The sequence below is a fragment of the Mugil cephalus genome, chromosome 17 (genome assembly GCF_022458985.1).
Source record: "Mugil cephalus isolate CIBA_MC_2020 chromosome 17, CIBA_Mcephalus_1.1, whole genome shotgun sequence".
Taxonomy (NCBI): domain Eukaryota; kingdom Metazoa; phylum Chordata; class Actinopteri; order Mugiliformes; family Mugilidae; genus Mugil; species Mugil cephalus.
Genome location: NC_061786.1, coordinates 13,202,162 through 13,222,973, shown reverse-complemented (window position 1 = coordinate 13,222,973; position 20,812 = coordinate 13,202,162). Strand labels below are relative to the sequence as shown.

Here is a 20,812-nt window from a genome sequence, read left to right as displayed (position 1 = left end):
CCTAAAGCATGGCTGTAGTGTTGCTGCTAAAGAAATGGAAAGAAAGGTTTTGCTCGATTAATCGACTAATCGCTTCAGTTGTGAGAGACAGATTCTCACTTAAATATAGAGTGTAGTGTGCATACACGGATATGTGACTGCTTGTGGGAATGAAATGTATCTTCAACACAGCCACAAAGCACCAGGACAAACAAGCATTCACACGGTCACATCCTCAGATCTATAATGTCCCATTTAAACCTCGAGGTCCAGAGCGGATAAAAGATCAGATACCAGATGAGATCATTGTTGGGAAAGAAAAAACTAAATCAATGGATGACTTCTTCACTTTAATAGAGCACATACAAGCCCGAGACATTTAATTTCAAGAACTGGCTGATGCTGATCTGGTTGGCGGCCGAGGTGAAGGAATCACATCACCACTATAGCGTTAAAGTGGAGTTATGAGCCCCGTCTCTGGAGGTTTGAAAATAAACACGCCAGCCAAATTGAACTGGGCGATATGAGACTGGAGACCCCTCAAAAGATTATATCAGATCTGAGGAGGGTTATCTATTTCTCCTCCACTCTCTGCTCACGTCTCGCTGCCTGTGTTGATGTCCTTGTTTCAGGCAACTTCTCTGCTGCCCTTTTCACCTCCATTCAACTGAAAAAAAATATTGATTTGCTTCTTATTGGCATTCATATGTGTCCCTCACCTCCTTGTGTACACCCAAACATGCTAAAGATGGTATATGTGTTAAACTAAAATATGGAATATTTGGAATTATGAGGACTAATCTGCCGTTTTACAGTGTTCAAGGAGACATATTTACATCTAAAGCCCTTTATGTGCCCCAGGCCACTACCCATACACATAAAGAAATCAACAATGAGGTAGATTTCCCATGATGCTTACTGAACTACCCGTTTTCCAGTTCTTTATTGCTAAGCTGTTGATGTCGGCGGCAGGTGAAACACATAATTACGCCCACAGACCTAGTGGTAGATCTCGTGCGAAGGAAAATACCATTCGCCTGCCCTTGGGAAAGATGAAGGAAGATTGTGGACAGTCGTAAGTGGACTAAGAATAGAACAGCAGAACATTATTATGTATGGCAGGTAGGCGCTGTATGAGGGGAGTCATTCAATATCATTTTAAAATTGGTGGGCATGTGAGTCTGGATTCTTCTCTTAGGCGGCACAGAGGACGACAGTAGCCAAAGAGATTTACCGAACTACTCCACGGATAACTCCACTGTTCTTTTGTTTGTTTGTTTGTTTTGTTTTTGTCATTTTAACTGCATTACAAAGGTTCTTTCTATTCCCCTACATTCATTCTACTCATAGCTATATTTAGTTATCAGATTAAGATTTGTGATCAATGTGCGATGCATTTTATGGATTAAATTACAAAATGTATCAAGAATGGTTGCACTACACTACAGAGCTATAGGAAAACATGTCCAGCATAGATGATAAATAATCCATATCCACTATGGCCGTCTCTGCTCTTATTTAGGTACTAGGTAATAGAGTATTCATTTGCTATTCCTATTTTAAATATAAATAAAATATCTTAAATTCCTTTTCAGCCACTCCCCTTTTTTACCTTATAGTCTTTAATGGTGTGGATGTTTTTACAATGTGTGTTTGTTGTTGTTTGTGTGGTATGTTTATGACCATCAAAGTGCATATAGTACTTTCTTTTACTCCACTACATTAATCTAAAAGCAACCTTAGGACAACTTTAATTGCTAGACAAAACACAGCTCTGCAAATGTCTCCACTGCCTAATAAATAAGTCATAATAATTCAGCTGTATATAACTATAACCCTGAAAGGCACTTTTGCTTGAGATGCTCTACATCTTGCTGATAACATTTCTACTTCTGTCATCTCTCAAATTCAAGATTTACCTATAATGGAGTATTGTAAGTATCTGCATAGTTCCTCCCACCTCTCCCGAAGGAGAAACTCTTTAAATATACTGTATAGTTAAGAGCACAACAAATAACAAACAAGCAGAAGTAAGCTGCTTTTTGTTTGTTTGTTTCGAGTCTTACTGATCCACAGAGACCTTCTCGCTTTTCCCCAAACGCAAGGCAATTCATTTGTAAAACACAGCTAACTGGCTGTGCAGCTATTTCACTCCGACTGGCGCACAGATTCTCCCTCGTAAGGAAGGTGGGAGGAGCGTGTTGCACTGGGACGCTGCGCGATGCAGCAGTCCCGTCAAAAACCTCCAGGTCCACCTCCAGCAGCCAGACCACTATACACCTGTAGTATCACTTTCGCGTCGCTTGGATTACAGAAAAACAAACAAACATCAGTCAAATATGACCGAAGCCTCCTGGAGGCACAGCGCCGGGGCGACATAGGTAAGACATTTCATTTAAGTTCATGAGGTTTTTAATGAGTTGATGAGAATGTGTAGATTTCCGAGATGAAACGGCTCTTCTCTCTTTCTCTGCATGCTTGTGCGTAATGGATACGTTTGGGAGCAGACGCGTGTGGTTCAGGTGCGTCCGTTATTTCTGAGAAAAAGAGAAACCACTCATTTTTTTCCAAATATATTTTCACATTTTCAGTATCACCTTCATGCAATTGCGTTACTGGTCTCAGTCGGTATATTATTTAACCAATCACCTGAAAGAAAAAAAAATAACTCTAGCGCACGTTTCACCAGATATGTAAATCCCTTTAATTCTTTTAAGGTTTATTGTTCGCCTTGTAAAATCAACTTTTGAGTTATGTGATATCTCATAGACAGGAAAGAAATATTGCTTCTGCACACACAGATTTGTGTTTTTATTATTTTTATTTTATTTGCCACTTAACCTGCTTTATCGTTTGCAGGACAAAGAGGGTCATCCTCGAAATTACGATGCATCTCACAGCGGTGGTCTTAATTCTGGTCGTGACAGGCATCGCCAAAGGTAACCTCAGATATTTCATCAGTCCGCTGAGGCGGCTGGCACCGACAAAAAAGAGATTTGAGTCAGTTCAGGGGAAAACAAACTCTTATCTAAACCGATTTACTCCCTGCGTGGGGATGACGCGCAACCGAGGAATATTTTACTGCTCTGGATGCTTTTTTATTTTATTTGTGTGTTTATTATTATTATTAATAATTATTTTATTTCTCCTTTCTGACTGTCTCACAGGTTGGGAATGCAGCGCAGGGTGCAATACAGAAAATGGATTTTGTGAGAAGCCGGGGAAGTGCAGGTACCAAAACGACCTCAGATTCCTGTGTAGATGATAGCTTATGTCCTGTGGGCTTTTTGCAACCTTATTTCCATAAATCACTGGAGCATGTCCCCCCCTCCACACACCCTTCAGAGAAAAGCAGTCACAATCCAGCCAAATGGATCCCTTTGTGTGTGTTTTTTTATGGATTTGTTTGTCCTGCTTTGGTGTTAAATCAGCTGCCAAGTCAGTCCTTTGTTTGAATAGTAAAGAAAATAAATGTTATCCTAACAGCTTTTGGCCATGAAGCCAGCTTAGTTTGAAATGTTTTCATTCTGGCAAAAGCCTCGTGAGCGCCGAGAATAAAGAGTTTAACCGATTATGCACAATCAAAGAGATTTTAATATTTAATTTACTTTAAGAGTAAAAGCATGCAGGCATTACAGGGACAAGAGCAGGGATGGAAATCCCTGCGGGTGGTATATTAATAGTTACTTATTTTATGGCCCCCCCACCACCATTCCGCTTTCAGGTGCAAACCAGGATGGCAAGGAGACAACTGCGACCAGTGTGTGCCCTTCCCCGGCTGTCTGCACGGCTCATGCGAGAAGGCATGGCAGTGTGTCTGCAAGGAGGGCTGGGTGGGCAGCCTCTGTGACCAAGGTGAGTGTCTCATTAGGCCCCCCCCACTCCCCAATGCTCACTCTTATCTCTTATCTGCCTCCATTTCCTGACATACCAAAGGTTGGGGTGAGTCACAGAGCTACAGGGACATGCAGGTTGCCACAGAATAAAACAGGTCTCCGGAGAATATAGTTAATTATATTTTTAGACCGGCAAAGTTAGAGCGTAAATGACCTGGGTGTCGTAAGAAAATAATGAAAAAAACAAATGTGTCAGCAAGGAATCTACAAAACAACCAACATATTTTCCAACGCTGCTATTAGACAACAAATATGTCTTTAACTTAACAAAACTTAACAAACAAGGTGTCACACTGTGACTGTGAAAATGCAATTATTAAAGCTGTCTAAAAGTCACATTTCCATTTCATCAGATGTCCTATTTAGATTAGAGATTTCAGTGATAATTTATATAGCCTTTACAATGAATATTATTATGTACACACAAAAAAAGAAACGATGTGCCCTCAAGCAATATAAGAAACAAAGATCTAACATTAAAAAGAGAGAGATTTTTTTTTGGCTTCTGGCTCAGTTTGACCTCCTTATCAGCACAGACAGGGCGCCTCTTATTCTGTGGGAGCATATGAGCAGCGTGCCTGCATAACGCAGTTGGCTATGTTCTCAGTTTTGTTCTTGGTGACAAGATGCTGTGGTGGGGGAGTGTGGGGAGGCAGCGGAAACAAAGACGGGAGGGAGAGAGGAGCTCACACGATCTAAAAACAGCTTGCTTCTTTTTCCTTCTTCCTTACAACAGACACTCGCCTGTGCTCATCCCGGCCTTGCGTTAGCAATGCAACCTGCATAGAGACGGGAGAGGGGGGATACCTGTGCGTCTGTCCCCGTGGCTTCGCTGGAGAAAACTGCCACCTGCAGAAGGGACTTTGCCTGACAAACGGGTACCACAACCTTTTATTTTCTATTTTAAGTCGAGGAGCCTTGCTCTTCTTTTACAGCCTTATCCCTATGTGTTTATCAGGAGCAATAATCAATACGTGGCGCGGGGGTCTGTCAGTTCAGCCGACGCTATACCCCATGCTGTGGCTGACAGCTAACAGGAGGAAATAATGGATGCTCATTTCTACGCAGAGAGTTTGGCCGACGTGACTTGAAACGGGCACAAACAGAAAGTTTTGCTTTGATACAGTTCAGCCCCGAACACGAATGAGAAAATAACCTATTATCTGCTGACTTCTCAGGCACGTTGCACTGTGCATCAAAGCAATGAACAACAAGGCGTTGATAGTGAACAGCAGCAACAGAAGCTACACATGCAAACAAATACATCTGATATTAACACCTGATGCAGCTTTGATTTGAAGGCACACAGAAGCGAATGCACAAAGCCTGAAAAAAAAAAGCGTATGTATATATATATTTATTTTTGCCACTGGGATATAACAGGCAAGTATAACATTTTTTCAACATGATTGGATTTTATCAGAGAAAAGATCAGATTTTTCAGTCTGTGATCACATAAAAGTAAAGTATCTGCAAAGTACTTAAGTTTTTATTATGTATTTATTTATTTAGGAATTTTGTCCATGTTGGGGAGATTATTCTGTTCAATAGCAGACCACGAGGGCCCATTAAGGAAACTGTTTCTTATTTACACATCCAGTGATTACTGATAATTCATTCAGAGTGGGTTCATAGCCCTCTGGTGGTTTTAAGCCCAACATCTACTATGTTTGCTCTCTACTGACTCCTGAAACAAAACGTCAAGCTCTTAAGCTGTTAAGTGCTGCACTTTGGTATATTTTGGTATAATATTTCTTTATTTATTTAATAAAAAATAAAACATTTTAAGATAACCAAGCAGGAGTAGAGTTGAAGCGAGCTGCAGCCTGTGACCCCGGCATCATAGCGAAACCATAGTTTAAAGTCAGCTTAGTCACTTTTACATGCTCAGATCGTCTTTTTCGACTGCGTGCGGTGAATTCAAAGTGTGATATGATCGAGCTCCCTCAGCCAGAACAAACACGAGTTTCCTGTGGCCGCTGCCACATCAAACACCACAATCCTCTGAGGTAGAGAGCAGAGATTTCAGTTAATTCGCGGCCCAGCGGCCATGTTTACTGTGCTCCTCGCTTGTTGACGAGCACAGTGGCTGCTGTGTGACGGGGACCGGGCAGCATTATGAGCTGCACCCTCCTTTCAAAGCCAACATCTCAAGACTGAATGCACTGCAATCACTTGACAGGACTGCCAGATTTTAGAAACGCCGCCATTCTGATGTGCACTTCACATCTGTCACTATTGAAAGACACGGTTTAATGGAGGGTCCTTGCGTCTTAAATCATATAGTCATTACCCATTAAATAGAATTTTACCTTATTTTTTATTTCAGTGTCGTTTGCACTTTTGTAATAGAAAAATGATCCACTCCAACTTAAATACACCAATATTTGGTTAACTGTGTGGGACATATAGCAATTTGTATGCACAGTGCTTGCTTTTCTAAACCACTGTGTTTTTTTTCAGTGTTAGTTCAGATTTAGATTGTAGTGCAGATATGTCAGGGGTAGCTGGAAAATAACTGACCCATTTAAAGAATGCAATCACTGCTGCTGTGACAGAACAGCAATTAAAACATGCTCTCCTGGATGTAGGCATACATTTTCCCTCAAACAATACAAAAAAAAAAGACCATAACCAGAGAGGAGTCAACATAAGTTTTAAACCTCTGGTCAAGCAGAAAGCATAGTTTGTGTGCTGAGATTTAGTCAAACGCATTAAAACCTTGTCCCACTCAGCTGGACAATGATCCTAAACCTTCTTCCAAAGCAACCAAAGAGCTTTTCAGGGTGAAGAAGTGGCATATCCTCGGGTCAGTCACCCGATCTTGATCCGACTAATTTGAAATTCCAGCTGCTGAAGAGCAGTTTAAAGGCAGAGACATGCAAACCAGGACGGCAACATGGAAAACCTGAAGCTGACTGCAGAAGAGCCTGGGAAGCCTGCTTTCATTCCCAGGACGCCAAACACTGCCTTTGTCGAAGCTGCTGGCGTCACCGGAATACACACAAGGTGCCCTTTGGTGTTGGTATTGTGACGCACACAGTTTGCAAGTGACTTGAATGTCAACCCATCCATGGTAGAACAGATTAGATTAGATTGGACACCACCGGATCTCATCTCTGTGGCTTCTTTTCAGGCAACACAAGTTTTCTTTTCAGCATGTTCTTTATCTAAACTCGACTGAGCTAAAAACTAATTCACATGGAGCATGGACCCCAGTCTCTTCGGTGACGAGCAGTTACTGCCTCCTCCACCCCTTCAGCCTCCATATAAGGTTCAAAGTGGAAACACATCTATAAGGCACTAGGGTGTTTGGTGACTGCGTCTAATATGGCCACAGGTGGGAAAACATCACAGTCAATTGCTGGCCTCCACGTGTCATGGCACGAATGCCAAAGGACACCTGGAGCGCGTCTCGGAAAGCCAAGCAGCTTTGATAAAAAGGCACGGTTTACAACCTGGGAACGAGAATGTGTTAAACATACAAAGCATTTGGTGATGTCTGAGAGGTTAAGGCTTCATCGGCTGCACTGCGTATTTTTATTTTTTTTTTTAAACTATAGTTGCTCTGTATTAAAATGAATATATCTCCCACATAATTGTTTAACTAGAACGCACTCAAATTAAAGCTGACACTTTAACGTAGATTCGGTCATTTCATTTCAAATTTGATGTCCAAAAGCGGTCGATATATTCTGGCATGTAGCACACGCATGCACTGAGCTAATCACTGTAAGAGGGTTTGAATTATAGCAGCTCATAAACCACCGTGTTTATTTGTGTCAAGGGCCCCGACAGAGTTTCACACATACATGTATTCATAAAATTATAGGTTGAACAAATGAATCCGTCTCACTGTTTGGATCTGCGAGCATTTGAGCCAGCGGAGGGCAATTTCCTACAAATGTTCAACTTAACGGTCTGATGAACAACACTTGCACGCATCATTAATTCTGTAACACAATTGGAGACAGGCAGGCCTCTGAGAAGACCAACCTTCACGAGTCTTACTTGTCGAACTGCGCACGCAGTGTCAGAATACTGCATCTGCAACAGAATTTGACACGGTGTTGAGTTGTAGATGTTGCCCACCCACTGCTGGATTACAGACAGGACTGATCCTCGGAGGAACCTCCCCGGGGATGCAGCTAGCTGACAGCCCTTCACACTCCTAAAGCCCACTTGTTTGTCCTCTGTCAGGCTGCCTTGTTACTGACTCGAATGACATGCCTGAAATTTATTAGCCTGCAGATCATTGATCGGGAATTGTCAGCCCTCATCCTCCCCCCCTCCTCCAGTTTTTACAGTGAGACGACTGACTTGAGCTTCACTCATATTCCAGAGGAATTCATCTCCATTAAAAGGCCTGCGTGAGGTTTCATTAATCAGCTCCTCTATGAGGCACCAGAGATGTCTAAAAAGTATCCCGGAGCTATTATTCCTTTGACTTGCAGAGACACGCTGCTGAAGACTTGTGTAATTACACGAGATACTATTAGAGATATTGATTAGTTTGTAACCCAGGTTTTCATCCGTGCGTGCGCATTGTGAAGCCCGGCTGCATTGATCAGATCTGCTGCTTGGTATGCGACTGCAGGAACGAATATTGCAAAGCTGAGATTTCTTCTATATCTTGTTACTGGTACAGATTTTTAATTTGTCGAGAATGAGCCCTAATCCTTTTCATTACTGCTGAAAGGAATGGCTGAAATCAATATTACAGTATCAAAAAGCATTACTCCAATTTCAACCAGTTGGTAGCTTAATTTAATAACTATTCATTTTCGTGTGTGTGTGTGTGTGTGTGACAGCAAACATATTCTTGACTTACATGTATAGTCCTAGAGATTAAAATACACATGTATGTTAAAACCATACTTTGATTTTGACAGAATAAGATCACAGACCCCTACTAAGTCAAAGAGCTTCAAAGTTCTCTCTGTCTGCCATATGCAGTTGGAGCTTTTTAATTAAAAAATGAGCAGTTGTTAATTGAGCTTGCAGTACAAAGTTTGCGTTCTTTATGTGCACATGTGGGAGGTTATTTGGGAGCGACGCCAAAAAGCTTATTTTAAGCTGCAGCTTTGGTTGATGAGTTGTGGCACCAGAGTTAAATGGTGTGCATGAAGAAATGCAAATAAATATGTTCTAGCTGCTCTGCTTTCTTTGGCAAGAAATATGTCTTGACAAATTAAGAAAATCTAAATAATTGAGGCTAGTTGCACTCACAGGCTGACCTGCTTCAAGGATATTCACTCATCTTTATTAATGTTAAGACTTTTTTTTTAAAAAAAAAAGCTTTTTCTAAATGAATTTATTAATTTATTATTGAATTGAATTTATTATCAGAGAGCTATCTTCTCCCTTTTTCTCCCCTTTTATTAGAGCTTGTTTATCCTATAATTCAGTGGACACACAGACAGCAACAAAAAGCAACCATTTATAAATAAAATAAAATAAAATTTTAAAAAAACAAACAAAAAAAAACAGACCCAGGACGCTCCCCTGGGGCATACCATAAATAATAAATGTAAAACATCTACCTTTTGAAAGGTTCATTTGTTTTGTTTTTGTTTTTTGTTTTTTTCCATGACTGCTTCATGAACACGAGATAAAATGAACTGCATTCAACTTGTGCACTGTTCTGTGTAGTAAATTCCTTTTGTGCTGCTGTCCTCCAGCTCTCCTTGTCAGAACGGGGGCACATGTATGGATGCCGATGGCTCTGCAGCCTCCTCCTCCTGTTTATGTCCCCCTGGATTTTCCGGAGACTTCTGCGAGATAACGGTTGACAGCTGCCAGCTTAACCCATGCCTCAACGGAGGCAACTGTACAAACCACGGCCTGGCTTTCACGTGCGTCTGTCCTCGCGGCTTCGCCGGTTTCACTTGCAACGACAGCGCCAGCCTCTCTCCCTGCGCGGGCCAGCCCTGTGCCAACGGGGGCACGTGTGTAGGTCAACCCGATGGAACCTTCCGGTGCATTTGCCAGAAATGGTTTACAGGTCCCACATGCTCCCTGCAGCACAGACCGAAGACCCGGGCCAAACCGGTCGGTGCCAGACCCGTGGACCACAGGGTGTTTGCTCTCACGCCGCAGCACTACTCCCTCCCAGCTCATGCCTTCCACAAGCTCCTCAGACCGCCTGAGAGAGACCTGCTCAAGATCACCCTGAAGGAGACTGTCCACTCCTCCGGCGTCCTAGTTACCCACGGTCAGCTCGTCTGCTTCGGCATGTTGGCCCTGCTCACCTGCCTGGTCATCATGGGCACCACAGGCATTGTGTTTTTTGGCCGCTGCGAGACGTGGCTGGCTAATGCCAAGTACAGCCAGCTTGTTCGACAGCAAAGGGAACACCTGCTGAGAGAAGCCGGCACGACAAGCCAGGAAGAGCCAGAGCACTCAGTAAACATCATCCTGCCGGAGAAGATTAGACTCTCCAGCTTTGGGAGACACTACACCTCCATCTGATTAAATCTCTCCCTCTTCGCCGCTCCCTGTGGATGGAATCTAATATGAATGTCTAAAAATAACAGCAAATGAATGACTGTTGTATTGCTGTGTTTATAGCGTGACTGATCCTGGACCAACCTGGAATACAACTGAATGTAGGGTCTTCTGGACCAAGTGGACAAACGTGACGCTGGATTGTAAATGTACTTGTAATCATACAGTTAATGTACAACCCAGAAAAAAATGTGTAAAACTAGAAAACACAAAGCCCCTTGACGGCTGCTAAAAGGATGTCATTCTGTGGCATTTACGTCCATTTTTTAGATTTATAAAATCAGCTCTTTGTTACAGGTTGATTTGGGTTATTATTACAAAATGACACAAATTTTCCCAAACATTTTGTTCATTTAGCCAATTCTCAAGAAGAAGAAAGAGTTTTCTAGAGCCAGATCCTCCCACGTCTTTTGATAAATCTAATAGATCCTTCAAAATAAATAAATCGGAACATTATAAAATACTTTGTAGATGAATTAATAACGAAAATGATTCACCAGTTGTAGGCTGAACCATCTCTGTGTAACATTGTGAATTTGCCACATCGTAACAAAAGAAAGAAATGCATATTGTGCGTTTGTACAGACTGTGCAGTTATCAAGTGTAGAGGCCACTCAAACCCTGCAAGTTATAACCCAACAGAATGTGGTTATTTACATATAAATGCAACACTGTAGGTAACAAGAACTAATAGAGTCTGATTGCGTCTCTGAAACCTTTCATGTGTTGCAGTTTTATATGCATAGATGTCTGATATGAAGACAAAGGCTATTTTACAGTCCCTCGTGAAATGACACTTTCCATCTATTTGCATCCATGCAGCGAATCCCCTCTTCTGCGATGGATCCTTCCAAAAGTCATTTCTAGGGGATTTTCTAAGATTTCCAGACGTTGCTTCCTACTGCCAGTGTCGTACTCACAGGTGATGAACCTGGAATCAGTACTGTAACACCTACTGAGTCATATTGGTTTTCCACCTGCATGAGATGGCCACCCATTCTGGATGGAGCACAAGTCATTTTCATGAATGCTAAATGTATTTAAAAAAAAAAAAAAAAAAGACAAATATGGAAAGCACATGCTTGTTACACAATAAATATACAATATCTAACACGTGGAACATGTTGCATGTAAAGTATTCATGAACTGATGATATGAGGGTTATTGAGATTACAGGTTGGGTGATTTTGCCTCTTCTCTTCTCATCATTTCTGACATTCAGCCTCATGTGGTGCTGTTAATATGGTGAGCATTGTTAATCATAAACCTCTCTACTGGGTGGTTATCTTGTGCTCATGATGTCACAGGGTTGCATTTGAGTTTAAGTACTTTATTCTGAGATTATTTGTTGTTGCTACTTGGACCAGAGATGCTTTCGTTGTCTAATGCTTTGAATAAAATATGTCGTCCACTTGAAAAAGCCGCTGCCTGTGTACCCAAAGGTGACTTTAGAGTTTTATTTGATTTACTATCCCCCCTCATCATCATTTATATCGAGTCTTCTGCCTTTAGCTGCCGCCGCCTTGACACAACAAGCAGGGACAAGACAAGATCAGATTCTCGGTGCATTAAACGTTTTACGGTGTGAAGTCCCGCCGGTGCTCACGCTCCTCCTACCTGCTCTGCAATCAGTGCAACATCTGCTCTTCGATGCTTCCTAAACTTCTCCCCGGGGCCAGCTCGATGATTATCAACTGATAACGTGGACTCTGTCTGAACTCCTCGACTCTCCCCGAAGGTACCACGCGTTTCAGGTAACAGTCTCTGTCTCCACCTTGTGGTGCATTTGCCTGTTATCTATTATACACATATCGATGTAAAAGCACAGTTGCATCACAGTCTGATAGGTCTGCCTCGAATGCAAATTAAAGAGAGAAAATACACATTTATATACACTCCTATATACATCTCTTAGGCATAACATTATGACAAAATAATATCCTAATATTGTGTAGGTCTCCCTCATGCCTTTAAAACAGTTGTGACTCATCAGAGAATGGGCATGGGCCTTCTGAGGGTGTCCAGCGATCATCCTATCTGGCAGCAGGATGTCGTTAGTGGGGGGCCTTTGGATGCTGTGGGTTGAAGGGAGGGGCCTCTGTGGATCAGGCTTGTTCCAGTGCGTCCCACAGATACTTTATTAGTTTGGGATCTAGTGAATTTAGAGTCACCTTGTGCCATGTTTCACGTTTTTTTGCGTTTTTACTTGAACCATTCTCGTGTGCGCCTGTGTCGCGAGGTTGCAGTCGGCTGCATTGCTACGGGGCGGGGCTGTCTGGTCAGATCTAGGTGGGTGGTACAGGTCAAAAAGTTTCCCAGCAGAACATTGTAGTGTGACAAGATGGTTAATGTCATTTACTTCTCCTGTCAGTGATCCTGATGTTGTGGCTGATCAGGATGTGCTGGAGCGAATGTGATGCGTAAAGTTTGACACTGAGAATTTCTCCCCTTGATTAGACGTCTAATCAGGATCAAGTTGGATGGAAATGACTAACAAGTCATTAAACTGTGAGCTAATGAGTCTAATAAGAAACATCGCTCTTTCGCTTCATGCACTTTGATGGAGGGATGAAGAAGGGATGATTCTCAGCTAAAGAACTTACAGAGTTTAATATTTCAACAGGTACATCGTGGTCTACGCTTCCCTGCCTTAACAGGTGCAACAAAACCAAGAATGTTGAAATAGATGACGGTCAGACACAGTTGCAACCTCATAGTCTAGAGTCAGAGATCATTCATGTGCTCACAGACAGTAAGCGTGCAGGGAATCATTCGCTGTGCACCCCTGTGTGAACCGAGACACACTGTCATCAGCACATTTTGTTGAAATTAAAGCGCGCAGTAGTCTAGCTTCCCAAACCGGAGACAGGACGATGCAGCTGCTCCGTATGTTTTTTTTTTTCTTCTTAACTCCTAGCTCTGGGTCTGGGTTTGTGCAGCTCCAAAAATGGGTGAAAAACAGTGTAGTCACAGAGTACGACCACAGGGTGTCATCCATCTAAAAGAAGATGGAGGGAAAGGCTGCAGCCGGGAGCCGAGTGTGGAGTGATGCATTTCATTGCACTGAGAACACTGAGATGTTGTTTTCAGGGGGAAGTTATTCAGACGCGCGCCAGGGAATCTGAACCAACACAACTCTGGTTCGAAGATTCTCGCGTTTAATGTCCGTATTTCACACCGTTTAAACCTTATGTTCAAAATATGTAATGACGCAAGAGCGCGGCAATAGATCAGGGTGACAACGCAGCAACGAATCAGTAATTTCTTCCCAGTTCCCACTTTTCTTCCCAGTTTTGCTTGGAAACGTGCTCGTCTTCTAAGAAACAATCAAAAACACAACAGATCATTTTTCACTTTGTTGGTGAATTATTTCAGTTCACCGTTTTGGTGACAGTCACTGTTTTTCCTGCATTGCATCCAACCATTTCTAACTCCTGCTCCTGCGCTTTATAGGAAAATGACTCTGCATATCTGGCAGCAGCTTTCTAAGCAAAAGGAGTAAGAAGTGTACACAGCAGGTACCAGTATGGATTACATATGGATTGCAGTTTTTTTTTCTTGATGCGTATGACATTTGGCTGTTGCTGTAAACTGTTCTACCTGGAAAATGCCCACTGTATTAAAAATATCCCCGAATTTTGAGATGCGTTTATTTTTTACCACCCTAAAGAAATTTGTTTAGAGCATGATTTACTGCACTGTTCACTGGAACCTTTTTGTGTGCTGAGGCCCCCGGGTTCCCCACCACCAAGCACTCATTTGTGGAGTTATGACCCTGGGGAGTGAGGGGCCCTCACCTTCAAAGCTGACCGGGGGAAACCTCCACCTCTGCAGACCCAATCTGCTCCCTCTAAGTCATAAAACAAAACAGAACCACAAAAGTTTAATTTCTCCTCTCTCCCCCCACCACCCCCCACCCAGCCCTGAGACCCTTAACCCTTTGTTCCCGTCTCAGCAGACAGATGAGACTCAACTTCCACGGAAAATCACACATGGAAAGAATCCAGATAAAGAATCCCAGTTGGGGTCCCTATTCAGGAGTGCACATTGGATACGCTGCAAGTTATATTTCATTTAGGCAGGTACCCCTCTGTCAGCTGTCAGCGCCACATAAATACTGTGTGTTTGTGTGTTAAATGTGTTCCAGATGAGCAGTAAGGTCGGGTCACTATGAGGCCCCTGCAGTCTGGCCAGCAACATGTTCTCTAGTGGCGCTGGTCTTATTCTCTTTTCAGTTACCATGGCGCCAAATCTTTTTTCTTTTTCACTTTGTCCTGTGACTTCTGTTTACAAAGAAATGTCTGCTACAAACTATATTGTTTTTTGTTTTTTTTTATCAAGTCGACCCACGTGAGTTTCATGATTTTGTCTTGATAATTTTCAGTGAAAGGCAGAGGTTAGGAAAAAAAGAATAAAGCGTCAGACCATGGGAAACCCTCACATTTGAGAAGCTGCGACCAGAGAATGAAGGTACCTCTGCTGAATAGTAAATCAGTTCCAATTACAAATAATTTCAGGTCGAGAACGACAGGTTTGTCTAGATTTACCAAATGATCGTTTTAAACTGTAAATATCCTAGTGCAATATCTGCGCAGTCAAAAGTTTGGACGCATTCAATTCAATGAGATGGTGTGTCCAGACTTTTGACTGGTATATATTCTGCACTTACTACTTCTGTAGTTCTGGTTAGATGCTTACTGCCTTTTGTTGCCTTTGACACACGTAAATGACAATCAAGTTGAATCTAATCTAATTTAAACACCTGTTTTAATAGCATTGAAAATCTGTTCCTGCAGACTAAACGTTATAAAGTCCCATCTCCTTATATCTAACTCTGACTGTGGGGCCACACAAACTTGATTGTAGCTCAAAACTGTCAGGACCTGATATATTTTGCAATCAGAAAACACAGACACCCCTGCTTTCCCGATATCAAATGATTTCTTTCTCTTTGACTAAAATTCATTTCAAAGCAGTGACTCAAAAGCACCAGTTTCTGGTAAAAACAAAACAAGAACAAAAAAGAATAATAACCCACGTTACCGACAACGAGTATCCCTGTGTCGTCTATGTGAGTGCCTACAAGTCTGCTGTGTTGTGTCTACAGCGTCTCCTCGCTGGAGGTAACGGCTCTGTTTTCCAGAGCTGACTGTGAATAATGGCACCATGAAAGGAGGACGCGCAGGGAACCAGCGAGTCTGACAAGGCACAGCTCCGCGTACAGGTTGTGTCAGAGTTATTATCTGGAACCATCCGTTTCCAAGTTGCTGCCCCCCTGTTGTCTCTCCGTTTGCTTTGTGACTCATATCTGAAACATTTGAAGCCATATTTCCTCCAGTTTTACACGGTTTACAGAGCAGAGCTGAATGAAATCAGTTCAGGGGAAAAGCAAAGACTTTGCTTGTATTTCACAAGTGTTTTCCGGAGAGATAATTCAATATAAATCAGAACAGATACAGATAAGGGGCTCATGTCTCCATAGTGTGCATCTGTTGTGAGATTGGCGTCTTAAGCCCTGAAAACATTTGTGCGTTTAGACCCTTATAGGTGGATATATCACTCAGCATAATAGGATGAAGTGTGATTATCCTCACTAAGAGGTCAAAGGCTTTTGAAGGGCTTGCACATACAAACCGTGGCTTCTTTGCTGCAGCGTTAACTGAAGATATATAAAGGCCACGCGGGTTTAAAGGTGGTTAAGCTTGGAACTTTATACGTTCCAATCTGACAGCACAGCCAAAGCTAGTTGATTTTAGACGATATACTGTACGTGAAAATGAGGATGACATGAAAGAGCTCTGTCAAACTGTCCTAAAAAAAATAAATAAATCATGTTGAAGATTTATTTTGCTCTTTGCCTTGTCCTAATCGTTCAACGGAAACAAATCTGCATCAAAACAGTGCAATGTGGTTGCTTTCAAACTTCTTTAAGGCTGGAGGTTAGTGAGAAAGCTTTTCATTTTTCAGGGGATTTTCTACTTTTCCACAATTTCAGTAACTGCTCTTCGCAGCCGAATTCTGGAGGAATTCATAAGAGCTCTGCTGTGCTTTATTGTGCAGGAAATTGGACATTCATTCTTTTCTCTTACAGCAAAATCTATATACACAGCATGCTGTTACTGCAGGCATATTAAGGCAGAACCAGTGCATGCAGTCAGCGTTAATGTGACTTACACTTTTTAAGACACTTGTGGTACAATAAAAAAAAATAAAAAAAAGTCCTGCAATGGAAGAGTAGATCAAAACATTTTATTGAATGAAAAATATATCCATAAAACGGAATATTTACAACAACATTGCAAGGCAGAGAGCAGCATCTTCACCGTGACCTCCAGTATGGGATACATCAGTGTCGGTTCTCCGGATTAAACCCGTTTAAAAACCGAACTTCAAAAAAATACTGATGAGCAGAGTGATGCGCACGTCTCAAGATCCTCCTGACTGGATAATTTCAGAAGCACTGACACAAAGAGAAGGAAAGAAGAAGAAGAAAAAAAGAATCTTCGTCTGACACACAGAGGGGCTTTTGTTCACCAAGAAACAAAACCCAAATAAACGAACCATTTTCGTGGGTGGCTCATAACAAATGCCCGGTATGAAAGAAAGGTGCTATGACATCCTACAATGTTGGACAAATTACTTATATAAAAAAATAAATACACTTGAACCATTAATGACGAGAATATCTATCTAAATTGAGTCGTAATACTGGGAAAATGCAGCATTTTGTGTTTTCGAAATAGCAGCTCTAAAAATTGTGAAAATTAATTTACACGTTAACAACGAGATTATTGGACCTTGCCATCTTTTCTCTGTATTGATCCAGCCAGTCTCTGAGCTCTGAGATCCGATACCTCTCAGGTCCCCTGCCACCCTGGTAAACTATCTTTCCCTCCTGCAGTATATAAAGTCTGTCAAAATAAGCTCCGTACGCAGCGTTGGAGGAGTTTTCCATGCTGTCGACAACGACCATGCAGCCGGGCACCTCCAGGTGCATCATCTGCGCTGCGTTCAGCCTGTCCTCCAGACACCGGTGCTTGGGGATCTGATACGGCGCGTCAGTGCTCATCCAGCCGTCGGAGGGATGCGCTTCCTCGATGTACACAACTACAGAGTCTGCAATGTCGGCGTTTTGTTGCACAACACCCTGGAAAGCCTTCAGACGCGCCATGAACGGTGGTCAGGTGCAGCTGCCAAAGTTGAGGATGAGCGGTCTCTTGCCTTTCGCGTAGTCGAGGATTCGGCTGCGCCGCTGGTCCTCCAGCTGAACTACTTCGGTGTTGGGCGCTCCGTGTCCGAGATGCGCTGCTTTCAGGAAGTCCAGTTTATGTCCGTGCCAGACTGCCTTGAGGGACTCCAGGCTGAAGAAACGATTGGAGTCCGATATGCACAGAGGGGGATCAGTGGCATCGCCCTCCTGCTCCTTCATCCTGAAGAAAACCCTTTTCCTTATGCATAAAAAGTCAAGCAGCCAGAACATGACAGCTGCCACCAGAAAACGGGGCAGCAGGATCAAACAAACTATTGCATTTTTTATCGCTTTAACAGTATTCATTATCACTTATAATGACAGCGGTCTTGCGCTGTGCCACGGTCTTGTGGGTTGAAGTTGGTTATTTGCAACTTCCCCTCTTTTTATAGCACCGGCAGATTTGAATGAATCACACCCCGCCTCCAAACTGGGGCCGAGGCCTCACATGGTGGGGATTACCTTCTGTCAACTCAACAGCTTTGAGTCACAGCCAAAAAGCCAAGGTTGCAGGAAAGGGTGCGCAACGGCAATGCGTTATTCGTCATATGCAGGCTAATGCTTATTTGACAATAAAATGATCAACCTGTTGATAAAGTGATGTCTGAATCTCGTCTGACGCCCCGTTAAGGAAAAGAATAATGTCAGACATCGATATCCACATGAAGTGTTCTTTAAGAAATTTTGTTAAAAAAAAAAAAAAAATCTTGTCAAAGTCTCAACTCTGGAAAACTGACCAAAAGGAGCCAGACTTCTGTTTTTAGAGGGAAGAAAATGCACTTTTCTCATTAAATGATACAATTGTGAGGAAAAGTCACATTCCCAAATTAAATAATTAGGGAAAAAACAACCGACTCTTCTTGTAAAATATAAAACCCTATATTACAAATCCGTGTCAAATCAGCAGCACAAACCATTTTCATGGCCCAAATATATTTGCTCCTCAGTCCTCCTTCAAAGCACAAGCACACACACACACACACATCTGCCTGCAGAGTAAATGGGTACCAGCGGAGCGTGTAGTACCTAAACACCTCGAGACATGAATCAGAATCTGGAGTAACTTCACTATCATTTTTTTTTTGTTGTTTTGTTTTTTTTTTTTTTCTTTTTCATGGTCAAGAATCTCCTAGATTTATTTTTGGGGTAAAATGAGGCCAGGATCCTTTAAAACGTGTCCTGGCTGAGGTCTGAAGGCTTGTAAAACTTAAAAGAAAGTTGAAAACAGTCTCTGTTTCTCGGTTGTGAGGTGTTTGAAGAGCTGCTGACCTTACACAACCTCAATCATCTCAAAAGTATTTATGGAACTAATTAAAGAGCCCAAAAAAAAAGAAAGAAAAAATGAAACAAAACCAGTTTTGTGTGTGTTTTCTATACTATACGATACTATACTATACTATACTATACTATACATATTTTAATACTTGTAGAAAAATTTCAATTGGCTTTTGAGTCAGTTGTCCAATAACAGGGCCACATATCTACTGTAAATGTGAAGGAATTACTCATGTCTAATTAACTAACTAAGACAGGGATTAGTCTTCATTGCACCTACATTTAATATCCCCATGTTCATATATACTGTGTACATTTTTTATACGTAAGATACCCAGATCAGAATGGATTTTTTGGATAAATAAGTCACTCATCAAAATATTTCATCACCCTGCTGCAAAGAAACTAAACTGAATGACTTGCAGTTTTGCCCATCCAAATATGAGGCTGAGTGATATGCAAAAGGTCACTGACTTTTGCATATCATGGATATCTTGGATACTCCCGTCACCTTTTCATGTTCACATGTTCCAGGATCCACGATCTCACCACGTCGACTTTCTCCAAGACACTCTTCAAAAGTAAAAAAGATTGAGAGACACATTGTAAATAATATATTATTTTTTATATCATTATTATTTATTAAAGAGCTAACAGCATCTTCTCAGAAGTAATTTTTATATTATGACAGACGGAAACTATGGAAGGGACATGATCAGAAACTAAAACAAGCCGCTATTACATATGAAAATAAAAGTTAATTTAATAACAAAATTCAAATCAGGGAACTAGCAACAGATGTGTTGCTCATGTTTCCTCTCAGGTCGGGCCCGATCTGATCTCAGTTTTGAACAGAACTTTCCTAAATGAAGAACCCAAAGCAGATGTGGACTAGGTTGGCTCGGACTATATCCGCACCAATACAACAAATAAATGAAACATATTTTCATGTAGTTGATCTTTGACCTTCAATATGCAATTGTTATGCATATAAAAATGGAAGTGGGTTCGTTGGGGCGTTCAGGCCACTCGTGTTTTTTCACCACATTAAAGCACGGTGATTTGGCTAGCTGTCTGTAGCTGTTACTGTTGGAGATATTTTGCCCTCATGAATCTGAACACGTTTCAATCAGCATGAAGCATTGACCGTATTTAGTCGCAATACAGGATGTATGTCACACAAAGGATTCCTGAGGAGTAGTTTTATTTGCTCTGCCTGTTCACACCTGTACATGTGACGCTGCCTAGCTCCAGGCTAATTCAAAAGCAGAAAGGCAGACAGCTACAGCCTCCGAGGGCAACCACGAGTTATCCAGGCTGTAAAGATGGATGTTTTTCTGGTGAAGTTAAATGCATGTTCATTTGAAGCCCTAAAGACTGACTCGCTTTCAGAGAGAGCCTCAAGTGGACACTTGATGAATTGTGCTTGGCCTCGTGCCATGGACAACTTCTGGCCTGCAGTTTGTTGCTCTTGCTAAGGCGTTTGTTTGTTTTTTTAACTGCAATTCTATCTGAAAAGCATCCTGGGAGGGATTCACCAACCATGCTATAGTCATAACCTGTTTTTGTATTTGTTGTTGTTTCATCTCGGATGGCCTGCCAGATCTGAGACATTCCTGAGAAGCACAACGTGTCTGGAACATCTGAATGCGCCGGCCACACTTTCCACGAACAGAGAAGGAGTCGGGAGACCGACTCCCGACTTCAGTGACGTGGTAATTAATTGTGAAGTGAATAATGTCATCTAAATTGGTTACTTATTTGATTACGCTTATTGAATCTTAATGGTTGTGATTGAAAAGTCAGTATTTTTGGTACATTTGCACAGAGACGGCCCCAGTGCCACTGTTGCTATGCTATGATGTACTGCAGCTGTGCACAAATGCTGGATATGTGGTGGGTTTAG

At 42.0% G+C, this 20,812-nt stretch overlaps 2 protein-coding genes across 3 annotated transcripts; one reads left to right on the top strand and one right to left on the bottom strand.

The window, feature by feature from the left end:
* Positions 1–2,193: 2,193 nt before the first annotated feature.
* LOC125024185 (protein delta homolog 1) lies at positions 2,194–11,805 on the top strand. Of its 2 annotated transcripts, XM_047611906.1 has the most exons (7): positions 2,195–2,360; positions 2,487–2,501; positions 2,839–2,918; positions 3,147–3,210; positions 3,704–3,834; positions 4,612–4,753; positions 9,557–11,805. In XM_047611906.1, exons 3-7 carry the CDS (start codon positions 2,867–2,869, stop codon positions 10,344–10,346), a joined length of 1,179 nt encoding a protein of 392 aa, XP_047467862.1. In that variant the 5' UTR covers positions 2,195–2,360; positions 2,487–2,501; positions 2,839–2,866; the 3' UTR covers positions 10,347–11,805. The 2 variants fall into 2 exon arrangements, with proteins under 2 accessions (XP_047467863.1, XP_047467862.1); XM_047611907.1 differs by lacking the exon at positions 2,487–2,501 and having other exon boundaries at positions 2,194–2,360.
* Positions 11,806–16,616: 4,811 nt separating this feature from the next.
* On the bottom strand, positions 16,617–17,989 carry dio3a (iodothyronine deiodinase 3a). The gene has a single exon (XM_047611248.1). The coding sequence runs from the start codon at positions 17,935–17,937 to the stop codon at positions 17,152–17,154; it is 786 nt and encodes a 261-aa protein (XP_047467204.1). The 5' UTR covers positions 17,938–17,989; the 3' UTR covers positions 16,617–17,151.
* Positions 17,990–20,812: the final 2,823 nt, after the last annotated feature.

Coding starts and splice junctions, on each gene's coding strand:
- LOC125024185 (XM_047611907.1), top strand. CDS start 2,867: ATGCATCTCACAGCGGTGGTCTTAATTCTGGTCGTGACAGGCATCGCC. Junction 3,835..4,611: donor GGGCAGCCTCTGTGACCAAG/GTGAGTGTCTCA, acceptor TCCTTACAACAG/ACACTCGCCTGTGCTCATCC. Junction 4,754..9,556: donor GGACTTTGCCTGACAAACGG/GTACCACAACCT, acceptor GCTGTCCTCCAG/CTCTCCTTGTCAGAACGGGG.